Below are 20,746 nucleotides of genomic sequence, written 5' to 3'. Positions count from 1 at the left end.
CTAAATGGCACTAAATAAAGTCCCAAATCCCCTACCCTCTAGGCCTAAGAGGATGAATCCCAGCCGCTATGCACAGGGCTTACGGAGGTCTGGGAGTCTGCCAGGCCCAGGCACACTCGGCAGCCACCATAGCCAGGGACAGGTAGGAGCATTTTGGGGCAAAGCTGCACAGAGGGTGTCAGGCTGTCTTGGGAACCTGCCCTGTCCTTCCTGTCCTGGCCCATTAGCCTATTCTCGTACCTGCCAAGCCTAGCCGTCTGTTCTCAGAGTGCTGTTAGGTATTTCTGCATTCTGCTATATGAATCAGCCAGGATGTGCAAATTATTTCCTTGATCAACCACAGAATAATTCTGTGAAGAAATATTCATTGTAAAATTTGTAAAAAAAAAGTGTCCAGACATGCTGGTCTATCCACAGGATCCACTCACATAGACTAATGCTGCCCCCGGTGTCACAGAAGGACAACCATATGGTATTGCAAAGTAATGAAAGAATCATCCCACCCAGTTTTAGGTAAAATGGCCAGCTGTTAATCTGTAATGATTTTAAAAGCTTTTGTCCTTAAGTCTGATAAACAAAATACCATCAGCACTCGTCCACAGTTCAAGTAGAGGCCACAGTTACTCTGGTGCATTTGTTGGAGGCTATTTCAATTGTTTGGGCCTCTTGGAATGTTTTTGGTTTCATGTCTAAAGAGTGGAGTGTTTGCACAGTGTGTTTGATTGAAAAAATACTTGCAAGTCCTGTATTAGAAGAGGACTGTGCAGAAAGAACATATTAGGTACTCTTGGTCCGAACGAGTTTGTTGGCTGTTTACTTAACTGAAGGTCCTCAGAAACTTACTTCAAGTTTTCCCCCCCAAGCTGCCTGAAGTTTGCTGCCTACTCATAGAGGAGCATAGCTTTGCGACTGCTCATGTGAATATTGTGAAATCTAATTTTGTGTGCGTCATCAAGTCACACTTAGAGACACTACCTTCTGGCTGCAGGAAATATGGATGAAATGTGTTTATAAACACAGCAGCAATTAAGTAAATTATTTTATTTTGATTTATTACTGTACTTCATCCCCCATATTGTGAAGCCCACAGTTACAGTTATCATACACAACATAATCAAAGAATTGAAACGTGTATAAAGATTTTCTAAAACGTTCACACAAGTCAAAAGTGCGTGTATAGAAGCTGTATGGTAGCCCAGCAGGGTCATGATTCTAGCAGTGTAATCCAATTATGGAAGACTAGGGCCAGATCAGGCAGCAGTCCAGGCTAAAAGCAGAGGATGAGATCATACTAATGGCTGTATTCCTTCCTCCAACAATACAACATGGTTCACTAAGGCCATAAGCCAGTCTCCACCGCATGACGACGATCAGCTATTAGAAATCTGTCAACAAAGACGCCAGTGTGCACGCACATGACTGAGCTAAATGTGTGTGTAAGAAACGCACTGGCTACTTATCCCTTCTGTCCAACATGTCCGCTTTATTGTGTAGTTTCATTGTATCTCTTGCATCGCGTTCTGTACTGTCACAAACTGATTAAAACCAAACCAACCCTCAGCTTTACTTCTGTCACCATGAATAGCCTATTTTAAATATTTAGTGTGTTACATTTGTAGTGTTGATTAAAGGTATTTGTGGGCTTTTTCATAGCTGTGTTCTCTATCTGGAAAAAGCACTAACCTTTGTGTTGGGTAAGTTTGTTCCGCAGTAATACTATCTTGCTGTGTACGCTTTTGGTAACTTGAGATAAAATCTTATGTAATATTTGAGATAGATACTCCATTTTCCCATTGACTCACATGGTCCAGTTATCTTGGACCATGTTCGACTTAACCTGTTCATGGTAGGGCCATATTTATTTGTGTTGAGACGCAGGTGTCTTATATAAACAGATGAATCAGCTTGGCATGTGGGCAGAGTGTAAGTTTGCGACTGAGTTTCAGGATCAGGACCACAGGTTGTATCAGATTGCCCACAGACCTTCCTCAAGCAACATGATCGACACAGAATGACGCCATCACATGAAATATGTCAAAGGCCTCTCCAGAATGCTTGTTTATGGTTTGGATAATAAATCTTGAGTATGGGCTTCCTGTAACCATACAGGAGTCCTACTGAGCAAAGCTCTTCTCAATCAAACCTTTCGTCTTCCTCCTATTGAAACAAAGACAGAACTCCCCTCCGCTGCCCCCAGCTCTGCATCCTGTTTACTTGTGAAGAGGCGGGCATATGAAAAATGGCCCTGTATCAGTCCGGATATGTTTAAGTGAATCAAAGGAAATGACCACATGGGGTTCATCTGGCAAGTCACATCTGTCACCTGTGTTCAATACAATACAGTTTTTTCTAATGAGAGGATTGTCCTCGTCCCTCACTATGCTGCATTTCCATATAATGTTCTAGTCATTACCACGGCAACAGAGACAGGAGGTGACATTCACTAGTCATGTAGAGTCACCTAGCTTCAGATCGCACTTATTAAAGCATCTTGTGCCGCAAACACTGGAAAATTGAAATTGGTAGATTTTTCCATGTGTGTGGGTGTTCAAAATATGTGCTGAATCAAATAGTTGGCTTAGTCATCAGCAGACTTGATTAACATCCCATGCAATGAGATCTTTTTAAGATGGTTAGATGTTTATGTATGAATTTATAAACTCTTAAACACACAAATGTTCTTTTAATGACTGCTGGAAATCAGAGGTCCGTTTTTTCCACATATTGTGGGACACTTTACTTTCCTCAACACACAAAGAGTATGCCTTTATTTAAATTTTCCCCAAGGGGTATTTTCATCCCCTTGAGATGAAGACAATTTCCCTATAAAATAAAAGATATGATATGGGCATGCAACACCCCACATTTATTAGCATATACGAAGAGCAGGAATAAGCTTGTGGTAGCTATTAGTGGACAGATGGTGGGTACCCCAGCCCCACCCCGAGATATACACACACATGCACACATATCCAAAGGATGTGACTTGCCCCACCCATATCCTCCAACTAAAGAGGAGTTTTGTTGTGCAGTTTCTTCTCTGCTGTTTGTCCCAGGACATTCTGTGGTTTGGTGCAGCACATGAAGAGGTCAGGGAAGAGATGGAGACAGATAGTGCTCTCTGTTTACACGAGTACACCCCTCTCTAGTTCCTCTGACATTCTACATAGTGCACTCATCTCAATTATATCCTGACTGGCAGAGTGCTGCCTCCCACCTCACCTAAATTAATTAAACCAGAGGACAGATTCTGAGAAGCATCTCCTCGTTTTAATGGGCCATCTATTCAAACATTAACAAACCCTATTTTAAAGGGTTGTCCCTTTGTCCTGGGGATCCTTTTAACCTTAGCACCACAGTGCAATCAGAACAGCGGTATGTCTACATTCTCCCCACATACCCCACTCTCCACCACCTTCCTCCTTTCCTCCTCCTTCCCCAGGCTCCTATTGTAAATAGGCTAGTGGGTCTGGGTCCCCCTTTTGCAGTGTGATGTACCCGAGTCTCATGGAGCCCACGCTTTGAAACCCTCAGGCATGGTTGAACAGGGCAGAGAGGGCAAATGGGAATAGAAAAGAGGTAAAAGGGAGGGGTGATAAGAAGACTGTTGTATAGTTAGGCAGGGGGCTGCCTGTACAGCATTAACAACATTAGAGTTTGGGCTCAAAGAGAGCAAGGAGAGGAGGGGTTTTAATTGGATGTGTGCCAGTCTCTCAGGGGTCCTTGAGAAATGGGGATAGCAGACAGAGAGAGGCAGCGGGCTTTGGATGGGAGGGGCAACGGGCAATGCCTGCGTTTCCTGTGGGACCTAGCACATTCTCTTTTTAGGTGGTTGAAGAATAGAGGTTCCTCTATCAGCTGTCACAATGAGTTTAAAGTGCTGGCATTGTAGATAGAGAACAACCAGCCATCTTTTTGTACAAACATAGCTTAAATATGTATCTCATGAAAGAGTTGTAGGCTGTTTTCCAGCTTTTGTTCAGCACTGACTTTAGAGCTTTGTGTTTTGGCTTATCTGGCATATTTTTATTATTATTTTACGAGAATGCTCTGTTGTTAGTGAGGCATTATGTATTGTACAGTAGAGGTTTTTTTTTTTTTAACCCTGAATGAAAGAGCCTATTGTGCACTGCAAACCAAAGACAATGATTTGTCTGCTGTATAGAGATGCAGTTTTCTATTCAACCTTCAGTACTTTATTTGCACACAGATATGATCCATTATGTGCACAGTGGTGGTGAGGCTACAGAGCCCCCGCCTCATTTTTTTTACCTCATATGGAGGGCTAGCCAATCTGACCCAGGATTTAACCTCAGTGGCACAGAGCATGTGAACACACAGTCACATACAGGATTTAATTACTGCAAATGGTGGAGGGAGGTCATTAGTCTCTGTCTGGCTGGGAGCAAGACCAGGACCTGCCCAAGACACCATCCTCTGGGGTTTTGGAGGGTGAACGGAGAGATAGGAGAGGGGAGTTAGGGACAGCACATCACAAGAGACTGGGAGATACTTTTAGCCTTGTTTGACAGAGTAAATCAGGAGTGAGGGCTTGTCGTCTTCAAGTGGCAGCATATGAAGCACCTTAGATGGAAAACCTCAGGAAGAAGGCAAATCGAGGTTCTGCAGTCCCTCCCCCATCCTGTCAGTGCCTCCCCCTGATTGATTGGACATGTCTCAACACTGCTGGAGTCTAAGATGATGGGGGGTGCATTAGGGTCTCAAACACAATACTAATCAAATAAATGATTATTGGTAAAGTTATCACTGGCAGCCTAAGGGTTTGTTGAGAAAACTGCTTCAATTAACTGTGAAAAAACACACAAACAACTAGATTAAATGTCTACTTCACCAACCCCCTTCTTCCCTCAAACCCGACCTTGGACTCCTGGAAGGAAATGTAGTCACATGTGTGTATCTGAGTATACAAATGTATGCATACACGTCTGTGTGTGTTTATGTGTGTGGCTGGCCCCAGCTGTGGCCCCAGCTGCTCCCCTCCCCTGTCATTTATGTCAGTAACAACAAGGGGCTGTTCAGCGGTGGAAGTCACATGTAAAGGGTTCACAGGGAGCGGTGTCTTTTGGGAATCATTGCTGAAATACACACTAAATAGAGACTCAGGCTTGGCCAGATAGCAAAGAGCAAAAACAAAAATACTTCAAAGCAACCAGCATGCTCTTTGTGCAAAACAAATCTCATGTAGGACAGGCATGGGACACGGGTAAGGACTGTTGCCAGAGAAAGAGGGAGGAGAGCAAGCTGTGGTAGGCAGAGCTCCGAAACAGCCATCTGTGCCAGTGGCGGCACCCCCCCCCCCCCGCCCTGCCTCTACTGACAGCCCCTCGCTCTGTCACTGTAATTGGTATGGTAACCATAACAACGGCTGTTCCCCTGGGGTGTGGGCGCGTGGACCTGGGAGATCTCATCCAGACATCCAGAGTGTCAGGCAGAAGGGGAACCAACAGGCTGACTACAGGCAAGCACAGATAAGGCAGTCTTTGCATTGCAAATGATTGAGGTTGTGAATGCCCAAAGCTGGAGCTGGTATGGAACAGAGCCGTGATATGGGCGATGATAAAGAACCCAGACTGCAGCTCAGACGCCGATATGGTGGTGCAGTATATCAGCCCTATTGAATCTCTGCTCTCCCTCAAGAGGCCGGCTTTTCCCTCAATTCTGTAGCAGATTTAGCTGCCGAACAATAGACCCATGAACAGACAGGGATAAACAGATGCTTCCTTGTGGTTAATTCACTGCTAAGATTATACACTGAAGACAAAAGTAGAATTTAAGACCCTGTGCGTCTCCTCCATCGCACAAGACAGAACAGATCATTTTTCATTGCTTCATACAAGAGAGAAACAAAAACAGTAACTTGAGTCAAGACAAATGTTCTCAGGAAACACTTCACTAATACTGCTTTTTCTATAAATGTTGATGGTGGAGCTTGGTTTGTTTTTAAGCTTGGCTTCTATTTCACTCACAATCGGCATCAAAATGACCTTTTCTCATTACACTACCTACCCTGTAGCACGTAAAGCCACCTTCATCTTATATATCATATACACTGAAGGCTAAATAAACTGTGCTCAGAGTAGACCCAGTTTCTTAAGCGTACTGCTTTGACTGTTTTGACCCCATAATAACAAAGGAGCCAGTCCGTTAACACCCACAGTAAAAAGCCTCAGGTCGGACTCAGACAGTGTAATGACAGTGTGGTGCTGGTTTTCCTCCTTTTGCAGGTGTTTCACCTGGCGTAAAGGGCTTCTATATTTTCTCTGAGCCTCTGCCTGAGACGTCTGATGAATTTAGATTAGCGCCATGTCCGACCACGAGTCCTGACCTGATCAAAGGCCGACTTCACACAGAATCTTTAACGCTGACTTCAGATTAGTGGCCTATGTAAGTCGGAATAAAATATGAACTGCGGTTTCCCCCAGCCAAATCTGATGAAAGAACTAACTAAGGCTTAATCATTACAGCTTGATGTAAGCAGGGAGAATTTATGTAGAGATTTTGTATCGCTGAGCTCCTGCTGCCCAATTAGGCTATTCTGATATTTATTATGGTTGAGGAGGACTTCTTCAGTGAGGCGTGTAAAGGGCCTCATGAGTCTGATTAGTACATAGTTCCTGTGCATAGACCTGTGTGTGTGTGTTGTGTGTGTGTGTGTGCTTTAAGTGCATGTGTCTACATTCTCCCAATGGCTCCATCCCCTCTGGCGTTCACTCGTTCTCGGTCCTGCCCTGCAACTCGGGAGATTCACAATCTGGCACAGCTTTGTGGTTGTTTTAGGATGCCCACGCCCCCCTCATCACGAGAATATAACATTCAGCCAGTCCACTTGAGGCTAAATCATTTCACGGGAAAGTGTCTTGTAAAATCGTATATGGGTATGTTTCTCAAACCTCTGCTTTCTTATTCTCTGTAGTGTATTCCTTGCCTTTGGGGTGCAGTGTATCCCCTGCATGTGTTGAGCACATGAGTTGCATGCAGTGTCAGTGGAACCCCCACACAGCTTTGAACTCTCACCTTTTCCTCCTTTATCTCAGAAAGGGAGAGCAAGCCTCAGCATGGCTGGAGTACCAGGTGCTGCAGCACGGCTGACTGCAGGGCACACTGAGAAAATTGGAAATGCGATGTGTGTATGTGTATTGAGTGTATGAAATTGTCCAGGCCTGTGTGTGAATAATAGCCCAACAGCTCTGTGCTATGCAGTGAATCGATGTGGCTCTGTGCCAGGCAACAGCTAATATCTCTGCCTCCCTCGCATTTCTCTCCCTTTTTTTCCTCTCCCTTTTCTTACTGCCTCACACCTCGCACACGTCAAACTGTCGAATATGACACTTTCTTCTACATATTATAGAATTACTGCTCTTATGGTTTTGACATAGAAAATCCCTGCTTGAAACGTCCGAATTTAGAGGTGCAGATGCAGTGATAATTCAAACCAGTGGAGAGTTAATCATAATGTCTGTGGATTTGTCAAGAGTTGACAGCAAGTCCTTGTCTTTTTCATTTCCATCCCACTCCCACTGAAGAGTAAAGTCTGAAGTAAATAATTAGCGTCTCTGTTACTCATTACACGAAGTGTCATTGGCTTTGGGATAACCTTCAACCTAATCAACAGCAGTGCTCTCAGTGAATTCAGTTAACTAAAACAAGCATACACTGCCACATGACATGGTTTGCATTCCTCACAGAACAATGTTAGACAGCCTGTTGACGTGGAAATAGCACAGTATGGTAACAAATGCTAAAGAAATGAATATAGTGCACTGAAGCTGTTCAGTGTAGGCGAGTAGGTCAAGCTGTAGTGCTGGGTCATACTATGTATGTGTTGTATGAAGCCACTGGTTCACCAGATGCCTTTTACTGTGATTTCCAAAGAGATCTGTATTATGAACGGTTGATAGTGGGCAGCTAAATATAGAATCTGAACACACACCTCGAAGCAATCTGTCTCTTCGAGGTCGCTAGCTGCGCAGTGGCCTGCAAATGGAAACGGAGAGACAGACAGAGGTAGAAAGACAGCATGTCTCTGTTTATTATCACAAACTGTGGCTCCACGTGAGCTGTGATTCACGAGGCAGGCGAATCCATTCAGTGTGTGTGTGTTTTTTTTTTTCTTTTTTTCTTCTTCTTCCTGCTCCACCGCTCTTCCTCCGCAGCCTCCTACAGTGATAACAATGACCAGTCTTCAGTGTTGCTGGAACACCGCTTTGGCATCCAGGGTCAACCTCAACACACTCACCATCTGTATGAATAACTAAACGGATCGAAATGACACAGTGTTATATTGTTCAGCAATCATCACAGGCTGTCTTTGTAATAATGCAAGAATGCTGCTGAAGAGACTGAAACTCTAAGCTCATCATCAGCCCACTCTGGTCCAGGAGTCTTGCCAAATGCATTCTCATATCTCATTTCTGCATCTCGAGGTTATCATCTATCGCACAGCAGGCATGTCCTGCTATGCTCTATCTGGCATCATCCGGTGAGATTATCATGCCGGCATTATGCTTCAAAATCGGTGTTTGGATAAGGAAAGCCCTCTCTCTGTGTTTTTTTTTTTATTCTGTCCTCTCAGATTTAAATGTGAGCTCTACCCCCCACTGCATGCAGATTTTATTTTCTATAGCTATGCAAAAGTTATTCTCATTAGATGAGACTGGGATGTTAGTTGCCTGTCATCATGGGTCTGGTTTTACTCTCCCCCAGTCTGGCTGTCTCTGGGTTTGTGTTGGTGCATGTTTTTCTTTTTATTTCATCTGTATCTGAAGGATGTATCAACCTGCTTACAGCTAAGCCAAGGATAACGTTAACTTCACTATTCCAAATGCAGGAATGGAAGGTGCAGCTTCTTCCAATCTGGCTCAGCAACATTAAAAGCTCCTCTCCCTGTCTTATCCTGTTTCCATTTCTCCATTTCTGTCTGCCTCTCCTCCTGGTCTTTGTGTGACAAGCTTTACTTTCCTATTAGATCCAGGCTGTGAGACCACAGGGGGGCTAAATGGAAACTTTACCAAGCAGATCCAAATCCAGAGAGTTTTATAATTAGGTATTGGTCCTGAGGCAGGATTTTTAAAGGAAAATAAACTCATTCATATTGATTGAAATACTCTTCCTGAAAGTTCTGTGTACAGATCATGTGTCTGTGTGTGTTTTAGCTTTAATGGACCCACTGGTTTTGTCTCCACTCCAGAGGGTCTGCCGTAGCTATATCACTGGAGACGCCTCCACCGGCTTACTATTCTCACTTCATGCCACAGAAACACTATTCTCTGCAAGCAGAACCAAAACTGAAAATAGAATTTTAAATGTGGTTTACTTCAGCTCCACAGGGCCTCTGAGACTCAAAGTATTGATCTGCCTGTCAGACCCAAAGCCCATCTCCCCTGTGCTCTCGACTCACCGGATCAGAGAAGGATGCGCAGGAGGATTCAGAGCCGGGGAAAACCAGAGTGAACTCTGTGACCTACATTCGCTCTGCTTTAACTTCCTCTACCATGGAAGGTGTTGAACATTAGTAACAAAGCTATAGCCATCAAAACCCAGTGTTTAGCATTTCCCCTCTGTTACTTAACAGGGATCACATGGCAACAACGTGTGATTGACTAATCAGCAGACTTTGCCTCTGAAGGCTGTATCTTTGGTCAGCTTAATGGGCCAAGCAACAATCAGACCAAATGCTTTGAAGACATACATACAATAAGTCTTTATTAAATCCAAGACTTTGCTGTCAAACAACATGCTCTCATAGCAACATTTGTTTTGCTGAAAGATAAACTTACAGTGGGTGTTAAATAGACTTAGTTACCCGAGAAACCAATGTTTTGACAGGCTTAGCATAAAACTAAAAGCAACATGGTCCTTCCTTAAATTAGTCTGCCTTCATACACCCACACAAGAGTCTTTATTTATACCTTTGAAAGTGTCCATGTGTTAATCCAGTGACTAGGGTAGTCAGATCCTCTATTATGGTGTGAGCAACAAATAAGGAAGAGATGAAAATAATTCTGACAGCGGAGAAAAGAAGAACTAAGATCATAGGTGACTCGTCTCATTTTATGAACTCCTCAGTCACATGGTGCTTTTGATCACAGTGATAATGTACTTTGATCTTTTCGCATGGCCTAAAGTATGAAGAGCAGCTCAGCAGGATGTCTCACCTCAGCCCATAATGTATGCACTCAACTGGAATCAGAGATTCGGTTCTGGAGACGGATAAATCTCTTAAATTATTGACTTTTCCTCATATGGCGTCATAATGTTAGCCCTAGCCTTCAGCGAGGAAAATCTGTGAGGAAATCCAGTCCAGACAGCGTGCTAATGACTAAAGATCTGCCTTTGATTAGCTTTACAAGAGAATAATCCATGCTCACATGTCTAATGTAAAACTGCAACATATGGCAAGCTAAAGATGAATTATAAATTGGGTGGGCAGCTCACTGTAGGATTATAGCCTTGGTCGCATGCGCCCCCAATTTACCCTCCCCTAAAAGTAGCCTAAACCCACGCTTTGGGAGTTGAGATTAAAGGCAATGGGTCAGTGGGTTTTGGCTAGGGACTCTACTTTATGTTTGAAGGAAAGGCCTCTTAGATTGGATTGATTGGAGCCCATTTGATATCCACTACGCACCAAGATTATAATGATGGGATTCCCCTGGTTTCTGACTGGGTTAATCCCATCTCTTGTAATGACTTTCTCATCAAATACAGTCTCCTGCTGATCGATGGCGTGTTTTTTGGAGTGGAGGGAGGTGGTGGGGAAGGTATGAGAGGAGTTACTTAACAGATACTCTGTATGTAGAGTAACTCACATTCGTTGTTTGAGAGAGTAGAGTAGAATCGTTGGCCATGTGAACCTTGGTTTTAAGATTGCAGAAGCACCTTCCAGTAGTGTTATTCTTATTTGATATACTAAGTGCATATGGTCCAGTCAATGTGTTGAAGGGTTGCAACTAGCTATTGTTTTCATTCTCATTTTCATTTTTTTTGATGAATTAATTGTTGACCAAGAGTATAAAACCAAAAGATATTAAGCAAATCCTGACATTTGAGAAGCAGAAACAAGGCAATATTTGGCATTTTGCTTGAAAAATGACTTGCACTTTTAACTAATCGTCAAAATATTTGACAATTGATTTTCTGTTACTCAGCTAATCGATTATTCAGCAAATTTGAGCTCCACTGTGCAGGCTTGTTGGTATTTTATCTAGTGTAACTGGATTGAAAATGCATGCAACTATCTGCTCATCTAACCAAGTGATAAAGCCTTGTGACATTCTTTTATCACATTAGCACAATCAAATATGTGCTAAAATGCTGAGGTTAAAGAGGTTAGCCAATAAAAAGTCATGCGATGAGCTTCCTCATGTCACTGACAAACGTAGCACCATTTCAAACTGCTGTTGCTTCTAAAGAAAGCACATGGTGCCTCAGCGTGAGAGTAGATCTGTTAATCATTGCCATCTCCCAGTTTGGATCTTCCCTGAAATGTGAGCGATATTACAGCCACCCTGCACGAGACATGATGTCATGCACTTCTGTAACCCATTAAACTAGTTTTTGCGCACTCACGTATTCGTCCTGCAAGTAGGCCAGTTCGACTAATACAAATTTTCAGATTTTCCATTCTCTAAAGGAATTACTGGGATTAATATGATATGCAATCAAACGGAGAAAATCCTGTGGCAGCCAGTCACGTGCAGATGTAAGAGGGTAGCAGGTCAGAGAGAAGAGAGAGAGTGCTCTGCATCTGTAAACAAGGTCAGATTCAGGGCCTCAGGTGATTTCAGATTACTGCCTGCACTCGAGCTGTGAGGCAAGATGAGAATCAGAATTTCCATCGGATCGCTGGTGGTTACAGGATTGGAAATGAAATCTGTAATCAGGGGGTGATTATTTTGAGAAGGGAGAGTAGCCTAACCTAGATTCTGCTACAGTTAAAGACTCGCTCTCTCTCTTTCTCTCTCTCTCATCCTGTCTCTCTCTCTGTCTGTCTTTGTTTGTCTCTCTGTTCATATTCTGCTGCCTTGCAGGCCATTAACCAATTAAGGTCAAAGACAGCACTAATAATAGTAAAACAGACTTTCATATTGCACAGTCAAACTACTGTTCTTAGCCTTTCGCCAGAGAATATCTCCCTACAGAGGGGGGAAGCCTTCGCCTGTATGTTCTCCGTAGTTTTTTAATCTTCAGAAATTTCATCCCCTTTGGGCAATCCGTAAAAATCAAATAATATCTGCTGACCTTTCATCATCAGCTATGATCTCCTAAAGTATTAAGAGCATTAGAACACAGGCTTCTCTTGATCACCCATGCAGACACCAGTCCATTTGCTCTACTTTTCATGTTTGGTTTTCCCATCTGTGGAGTCACTGCCGAGCACGTGCAGGGGAAGCCAACGTCCTGTGGGTAGGGGAGGGAGAGCGAGGGGGAAGATGGGGATAATGTAGCCCAGATGGAGCCTAACTGATTATCTCCAAGGGGCAATGGCAGTATTTGATAAGGTTTTTGAGCCCTAGACCCCAGCTGAACCACCAGAAACGGATATTAGTGTCTTTGTAAAATGGCTGAATCACAAAGCAAACTTTTGTCTGTTACAGTTGTGATTTTTAAAATTTTAATAACCAGTTTATTCCCTGATTTACAAAACTCTCTAGTTTGGCTACTTAATAGTATTGAAAATGATGAACAAATTTTCTTCTTTCTTCTTTCCAACACCACAGCTGCTAAACAACTACTTTTCTCCCTTCGTTGTATCTCCAGGCCTTTGGACAAGCCTACTCCAACCACAGGAAGGTGGCAGCGGATGGGGAGAGCCGTGAGGAGTCTCTTATCCAGGAGTCGGCCTGTAAGGAGGCCTACTACGAACAGAGGGTCCTGGAGCTGCAGACCGAGCTCCGCCAGATGCGCAACGTCCTCGCCAATACCCAGTCTGAGAATGAACGCCTGAACACCATCTCCCAAGAGCTGAGAGAGGTAAGAGTGGGGGATGCACAGCCAGCGCACGCTACACATTTCACGTTTGAAACATCAACACAAGAGGACGGGGTAGAGTCACTTCTAAGAATATTACTGTTCATCTGTAGACGCTGTGTTGTTATGGTTGTGTTCCCTGCGTCAATACTTTGAAAATGAACTCACTTCTGAGTGGAAGCAGAGGGTTGTGTCTGCACTCGTTTGCCCGCAGCTTTTGAGAACAATGGGTGTATTTGTTGAGTTATCGCTTGATACTATTTATCTGTCTGAAGCTGCAGAAAAAACAGATATTCATCACAGGTCAACGTCAAACCTCATGCAGTTGAGCCCAGGTGGAGACTGGAGCATAGAGCTTTTTACTTTTTATTGAGTGCAAAGAATGCAGTTTCAAATAAAGAGGCAAGTGAGTTGTCGTCTCAGAGCACTGGTCCAAAGGCTGTAGGGCACTGCATAATTACTGCTCAGACTGGTGTGTTGCTGACATGCTAAGGCAAGACTAATCACACTGTAGGACAGAGGCCAAGCTGATCGAAGCAACACCCTAAATCAAGCCTAATGTGATGTCCTCCACTCCTATTGTGATACAGGGTGGAGTTATGGGAAACATGCTCTATTTCACAATATGGCATGATCCCACATGAATAATTAGTCAATTAGTGTCTTAAATTTGTGTTAACAGTTGTGTGACATGCCTCATTATAAAACCCAACCTTAGACGAGCCCTTTACCAGCCCTCTGTTAACCGAAATCTGTTTTGCTGAAGCATGACCAAGCCATTTCCCTAAATGGGAGCAAACCCTCTACAAGGGCTAAACAAGTAATCCAAACATTATCTTGAATATCCAAATCGCAGGACCTGCCATTTTTTGATAAAGCTAAACTGTGTCACAACATACTTATATAAATGAAGCATTGTGGTGCTACAGAGATGCCCTGAGTCTACAAATCATATTCTCCAGACATAAAGGAACATTCTTGTTTGGCACAGTCCCAAGGAAAAGTCACATACTCATTTTTATATTCTTTTTAAGTGAAAATAAAATGCAATGATTACCATCCCCACCATTGTGACTCATATTGTTGTATGAGTCACATATTATTATTATTACATATTTAATGAATAATTTAATGAATAATTAAATAATATGATTTTTTTGCATATTGCTCAGCCCTACTCTACTGCAAATTCCAGCAAACATTTTTCATATTCTACTCTCTTAAGCTTCCCTGACTATCATAATGTGAACCTTTATTGTCTGCGCCCCACTTTGGACAATGTCTGACCTCTTCACTGCTTCGATTTACATGTACTCACAGCTAATTGACCTCATTCGTAGAGACAAGAGGGCAGTGCAGAGCGTGGGTGGTGTGCCTTTGCCAAAGGCCGTGCGTGTGTGGTGGAGCCACAGATGATGGGACTGAATTAACAGGAGAGAAGTACAAGTTGAAATCGCACTGACTGAAAGAAGTAGGAAGCTTCGAGGAAGATTGCTTGACACAAAGACAGGGAGACGCAGAGACATGAACAGAGTCTGACAGGAGGGCAGAGAGGCTCTTGCTAGAATGATAAAGAGGGAGTTTGAAGTAGCAACCTGTTTGAGGGGTTTGGGTATAAGAGGAGAGAAGGAACAGACTACACATTCTTGGTAGAACTTGATTTGTTTGACACTTGCAGCTCTAGGTAGGGGCATCACGTACAGGAGCTCCATTTTCTGGACGTTTAAGTTGTTACATTTTATTTTGTTTCCAACATTACTTGTCATTCTTATTTTTTTTTTCTGGTCTCCATTCTCTCATCTCTGTATAATGCTCTCACTATGTGGTAGTTAAAGTCATCAGTATTCCAAATCTTGCCGTGTTTGTGCACACCAGATTTAGCCGATCCACTGTTTTGCAGGTCAAGTTGGTAATTCCAGCGTAATTGGGAGGAGGGCGAGTTATAAAGGGGGCCCCCCTCCTGAGTGAGTCTTAAGTCTTTTGCAGACAGCGGCAGGAATCACTGCTGTTTTCTGAGTCGCTGCTTGAGACAGATGTAAGCAGCGTTTCTTACTGAGATTAATGAAAACGACTTAAAAATGGCATGTCCCTCACAACGACTTAGGTTCCGGAAAGCTCCAAATTCCACTATAATTAGGTCAGCTGCTACTCAGCTCTACATCTACGTTGGTATAAGTTGGTTATTATGGAAGCCAGATGTCCAGGCCAGGCATGTGTTTGTAACAGAACATGAGTTCCCCTGTTACTGCCTGCAGTCATTCAAGAGTCACCTTGACCATGATTACTGTCCACGCAGGCATTGTGTCTTTTAAATCTCCCACTTGAGGTTAAAAAACTTTATTTGTATGTATATATTCATCATAGAATTTGAGAGAAATAGGAACACAGTGTTTGTTGCATGTCTGATCTACAGCTCTGTAGAAACTGGTGTTGCACTGGTGGCCTGCATGATAGTTATTCTGCAGGTGTCATCCCCATTATAGTCGCCCTGATGCAGCACCATGGGCCCCAGCCAGCTCTAATTGGTTAGATAAAAGGGGCTGGAGTGTAAATCGCACCATGTATGGCAGATAATGACACCCTTCTAATGGTACTTCTGTGGGTGCGAGGAGGAGTGTGTGTGGCAGGCAAATGGAGGAAGCCTGGGCACTGAGGCTGGCATTGTGACCAGGCCGACAGGACTGAAAGAGGCCATTGTCTCCTGGGTTTCAAATTAGCCCAAAGGCTCAGGCAGGGAGAGAAGAGGGGGGCACTAGGAGGCGATGAGAATGGTGCGAAAGAAAGCGAAGGAGGCCTAAAATCTGTTGGAGAAGGAGAAAGGCTTAATGAGAGTAAATTCAGCACCAGTGGAGGACGGTGGTGGTTTTTCTCAGACTAATCATACAGAGTCGGGAGGATAATTGGATGACTCAATTTCAACATGGAATGCAACTGACAGTTGGGCTGTAATTGTTGCCTATTGTGTTTGACTGAAAGGGAGTTTTTCTTTGACCCTGCGTGTCCCCAAGGTGCCTCAGTACAGCCAAGATATGTTTAGAGTGAGAGCTTTCATCACATCAATACAGCTGAAGGAAGGCTTGCGAAATACGTACAAGATGTAATTAAACTGTTTGTGGCTCACAAATCACTCTAGATAATGTCACCATCCCACTGTTTCACAGATCTGGAAGCTTCTGTCAGTGTAAAATGGCTTATGTCTCTGTACAGGCCAATTCATTCACAAGCATTTAGTTACAGCATTTCAGCGTAATGCTTTTATCACATTTGAACCTCCCAGGCAGTCTCCCATGCCAGAAATTCAAATGTTAGCCCCAAGGAGTGATAAGACATATTTCACTGCAGTGATATAGTCTACAGGATTAAGCCTCCACAAAGAGCCAGTAACACTGTAAGGAGGCGCGCTCTAATAGGCATGACTTCATTAAATTCAATCTCATGGGTTTAGAGGAATGTGATGGCTGCCATTATCCTCACAGAATGGGGATCCCCATTGCCTGCCTCTCAGGAAATTATCAAGCTAAGCCAAAGATAAAAATGCTAAGAAACGTTATTGCTGTAGGTCTGTCTATCTTTACTCTCTAGTCACACTCATAGAAACTGTAATGTGTTTCCACCTCAGCATCACCACGATTGCTTGTGGCACTCTTCTACATTTGCGTCACTCTGCATGCTGTATTGACACACTAACTTTATTCAATCACCATAATGTGGGGCCCATTCAAATGTTAAACATGATTGGTTCTTCCTCACAGTGGATGGAGCTGTCGGACAGGCAGCCCCATTAATTTAAGTGCTGTTTCAATTGGCTGTAGTAAACACCTGACAGAGAAGTGGGGCATTGTGAGAGGGGTGTATCTGCATTGATGGGATGAGTTTTAAAAGGGTGGAGAAAAAAAACAGAAGTTTAAGCTCGATGAGAGGACGGCCATTGTCGTTATTGCAATCAAAAGAAATTGGAGTGCAAGGCTGCTGTTGGCAGTGTCTGGATCATGGATCAGATTGATGTGAAAGCAGAATGTCAGTTTCACGTCAGTGTAGAAGCTTCACTTTGATTAGTGAAAGGTCAGAGTTGAGTGGTAAAGGGATCCGAGGTGGTTTGCTCTTTGTTCCCTATTATCTTTGTCTGACGTGATACTAATGTAATAAGACTTCCAGAAGGCTCTGGGGTTTTGATGTTGAGTGCCTGCTAATTTCTTGCGACATTCATGCAAAGACAGATCACCTCCTGCTCTATGCTAGTTGGAGGGAGGGAGTAGGTTAAGGAAAAGATTGAAAGATTGGTAGGAAAGGTGGGGAAAAAAGGGACATATGCTACTTCAGTTTCCGTTGTTGCAGCAGCCATTGCTACCACTGCTGTCATGAGGGGCCTTAAACCCACTCCAGATGTTATCTGGGCTATCTGGCCACAGCACCCAACATCACTTAATCTTATTTCCACTTCAGCTAACTGCCTCATGTGCCACATGTCTCACAGATTGGGGCTATTTTTAGCCCTTAAGAGGGGCGTATTTTGAAATACATTTAGAAGATTTGCAATTGATCCCTAATAATGTTTGTCTTTGGGTATCAGCTTTAAGGAAACTCTGAAAGCAGGTCATTCTTGATTTAAACCCCTGGCTCATAGCACCAAAGAGGTTTTTCATGTCGGATCAATAGATGCTAATAAATCAACAGCATCCATACAAACCAGCCTACACATTCACTTAGACTAATGGCTGTAAACACGCTCACATGCACATTTCTCCACTCTCATCCAAATGACCTCAAAATCACTAATTCACTGTTAAGTGCATGGAGGCACACTTTCACCCTGTGGGCTTTGCAGCAGTCACACACTGAGCTAAATACCATCAGCCACACACTCACACGGTTCCTTTCACTTTTTTTAATTTTCTCATTGTAGCGTGCGACCTTGACTTTGGTTCCTCTCCCTGATGGAGCGATGGTAGGGTGAAAAGAATGACAACTGCTCGCAGCGAAGGGGAAGATAAAAGTAGATCTGCTTTCACCCACATTCTCCGCTCTGACAGGAGCAATAGCCCCCTGAGCATCATTAGTCCTTTGCTCTGCTCTGCCCTGTCTGAAGTTATACTGGGGGCAGGTTGAGTTGTACTTCATCTGTGATTCATGTCTCGTCTCTCCAGAAGATGATCCTGGGATGTTGGCCTTGATAGAGTCAGATTTAACTCAGGCTGACGTGACCTTAACATACTGCAGAACATATAGGACATATAAAGTGTTTTTTTTTTCTCTTTCATTAGCTCACTGAAGCCCAAAAGTGCTCCATTACAATATCACTAGAGCTCTACAAGCAGATGTGAATATGGCCATCCGAGTCCGCTTCTTTTTATCTAACACATAGATGTGATGGCACTAAAGTCCGATATGTGGAAGGAATTCAACTGTGACTGATACATGGCCTCTAAAAGCACACTTACACACTGGGAGGGGAGAGGGGAGGAGGGTGTTGAGAGCAGTGATGTTGGAGAAATGGCAAAATAGAGGTCAGTGGTATTAGAAAGAGAAGCAGAGAAAAGGGGTAAAAAAACAAAACAAAAAGCAGTATTGACCTGCACTTGGTGTGATACCATCTGGAAGCCTGTCTGTACTTTGGAGGAATAGTAATTTAGGAAAAAAAAATCCAGTGCAAGCGCATTTTTACTAAAGTGCAAAGTGTGCAGGATGGAGAGTGAAATGGAGGTCAGTGGAGTGAGAGAGAGGCAGAAAGATGATAAAAAAATATATATTTATATTCAGCCTGTCTGTGCTTTTATATCAGTAATGCAGTACTGTGCCATCTGGGATTCTGGGCAGCACTTTCAAGGGAACCAAACTAGGGGTTAAGAAGCTAGAAAATATGGATTTTGCGGAAATGCAAGCTGGATTCCTTGAGAGTTATTAAGCGCAGAGCAAAGCCTATAACAAAGAATTAAAACATTCCTAATCTACACTTGTGTTAAGCCTGAAACTTTGCCACCGTGGCTTACTAAGTGATGGAGCTATTTCCCATAGGTTATAGCGGCTCAAACACATTTAGAAATTACTCAGAGCTTTAGTGAGATTTAAGCTGGCTCAGCCCCACTGTGCTGTCAAAAGCATTTTAATGGTGAAAAGAAAGCCTTAGAGTTGAAAGTGAGAGAGTTCATACGGTATAGCTGGAGGAATCTGTGACCCACAGAAATGTGTGCTCTCGTGACATTTTTCTCAACACTGTACGACCCAGAGAAGGTTCACTGGAGCAAAAACCTGCTCACGCTTTATCGTGCATATACACACGCACTCACTAGTCCTTACTCTGCTTTTAAACATCAAATATATCACGCCTATCCTGCAAGTTGATGGTATGGCCGTACAACTTGGTGTCTTCACTGCCACCCACTGTGCATGGAAGTGACACATTTGTGTGTATGTGTGTGGGCGTTTTGAAGCAGCTGCTCAGACGTCACCTGTAGTGACAGCAGGCAGGGGGTCACCACTAACTACACATAGGCCTGAGGTCATGAAAGACGTCCCGCTGATGAACTCCATGTTGGTGGCACCTCAGATGGCCTTCACCCCACACACCGCTGTTTCTAAACCAGCCACCCCCCCACACACACATTATTACCATTTATCCCAGGAGGGCCGCGTGCTCCTCATATGATTAAATGTCATTCAGACTTGCAGGAACGCACATGGCCACCACAAACCACTGATGAGTTTACTCAAATCAACCTCTGTCAGACGGCGGGGCAGCAGTCTCTGAGGGGCTCAGTGCGCCAGAGGATGTGGAAGCAAGGTGAAAGGTCACAGCCCTGAGATGCATTGTAATCAGATTGGAGGAGGATCTTAATCAGGTTCAGCGGTGTCCTGTATTCACTGGGACCAAGCAGCACTGACCCTCCAGCTGAGGCGCATAACCCTGGCCAGGAAAAGACCTGAGCAACCAGCTGGCACAGCTTTGTTGAGTGAAAAACAAGAGATTACTCCAGCAGCGTAATGATTATGCAGAAGGTCTTTGTGAGATAACTGTGTATATGCTGTTTGATACTCCAAAGCTGACAACTATAGCATTTGAGTCTATCAACTGACTTACTCCAGCACTTTTTAAAATTTTTGCCTCAATTCAGCTCTCTCTCAGAAGTCAGGAGCCCTGTATCAAGGCTTAGAGGTGGGACTGATGTGTATTGTGAGCTCATGCATTATGCAGTAATGCACTCACATCAGGGCCTTCGCACAGCAAACACCCACGCTCATTAGACATGCGCAAAACCCCTGATGAATATTAATGCACCTTCAAACGTCAGCCTCAACGCAGCTCTGCACATAGTGATTAATTATTACGCAGAGCAAACGAGGGGCATGTACTCTTCATCAGCGGGGATTTTGCAGCATATTTGTCCATGAATTCCTCCCTCAGTAAGCTAAATAAGATAATTCAAATTACAGAGCGTGATAGTCTCCTGTGTCACATTAGTGAGATATTTTGGAGCGTGAATTATTGTTGATTATTACAACAGCTGTATTATTATGTAAAAATGTTACCATCATTGTATGATTAGGAAATTGTCTGTAATGCAGACTGAGCACATAACTGTTGAATCACAGCAATGATCCACTAGTTATTAAAAGGTGTTTCTCACCGTCAGGGTACCTGTCACCACCAGCTTATTACCCAGTCATTAAATTCTGATGAGCATTCTGAGAAATTCTGCGGAGCGACAGTCTCCAGGATTGCCCTCCTGTGATCTAACCCTAACCCAGACAGAGAAACGAGCAG

At 43.6% G+C, this 20,746-nt stretch overlaps 1 protein-coding gene across 2 annotated transcripts in view; it reads left to right on the top strand.

The window, feature by feature from the left end:
* Positions 1-20,746, top strand: part of LOC139209956 (protein bicaudal D homolog 2-like) — a 43,632-nt gene that overhangs the window by 5,049 nt on the left and 17,837 nt on the right. For both annotated transcript variants that reach the window (XM_070839888.1, XM_070839887.1), the window contains exon 2: positions 12,778-12,990. In XM_070839888.1, the coding sequence (XP_070695989.1) occupies positions 12,778-12,990 (213 nt within the window). The remainder of the gene's footprint in view (positions 1-12,777; positions 12,991-20,746) is intronic.

This window comes from Pempheris klunzingeri, chromosome 11 (assembly GCF_042242105.1).
Source record: "Pempheris klunzingeri isolate RE-2024b chromosome 11, fPemKlu1.hap1, whole genome shotgun sequence".
Classification (NCBI taxonomy): Eukaryota; Metazoa; Chordata; class Actinopteri; order Acropomatiformes; family Pempheridae; genus Pempheris; species Pempheris klunzingeri.
This window is presented reverse-complemented; position numbering and strand designations above follow the sequence as displayed.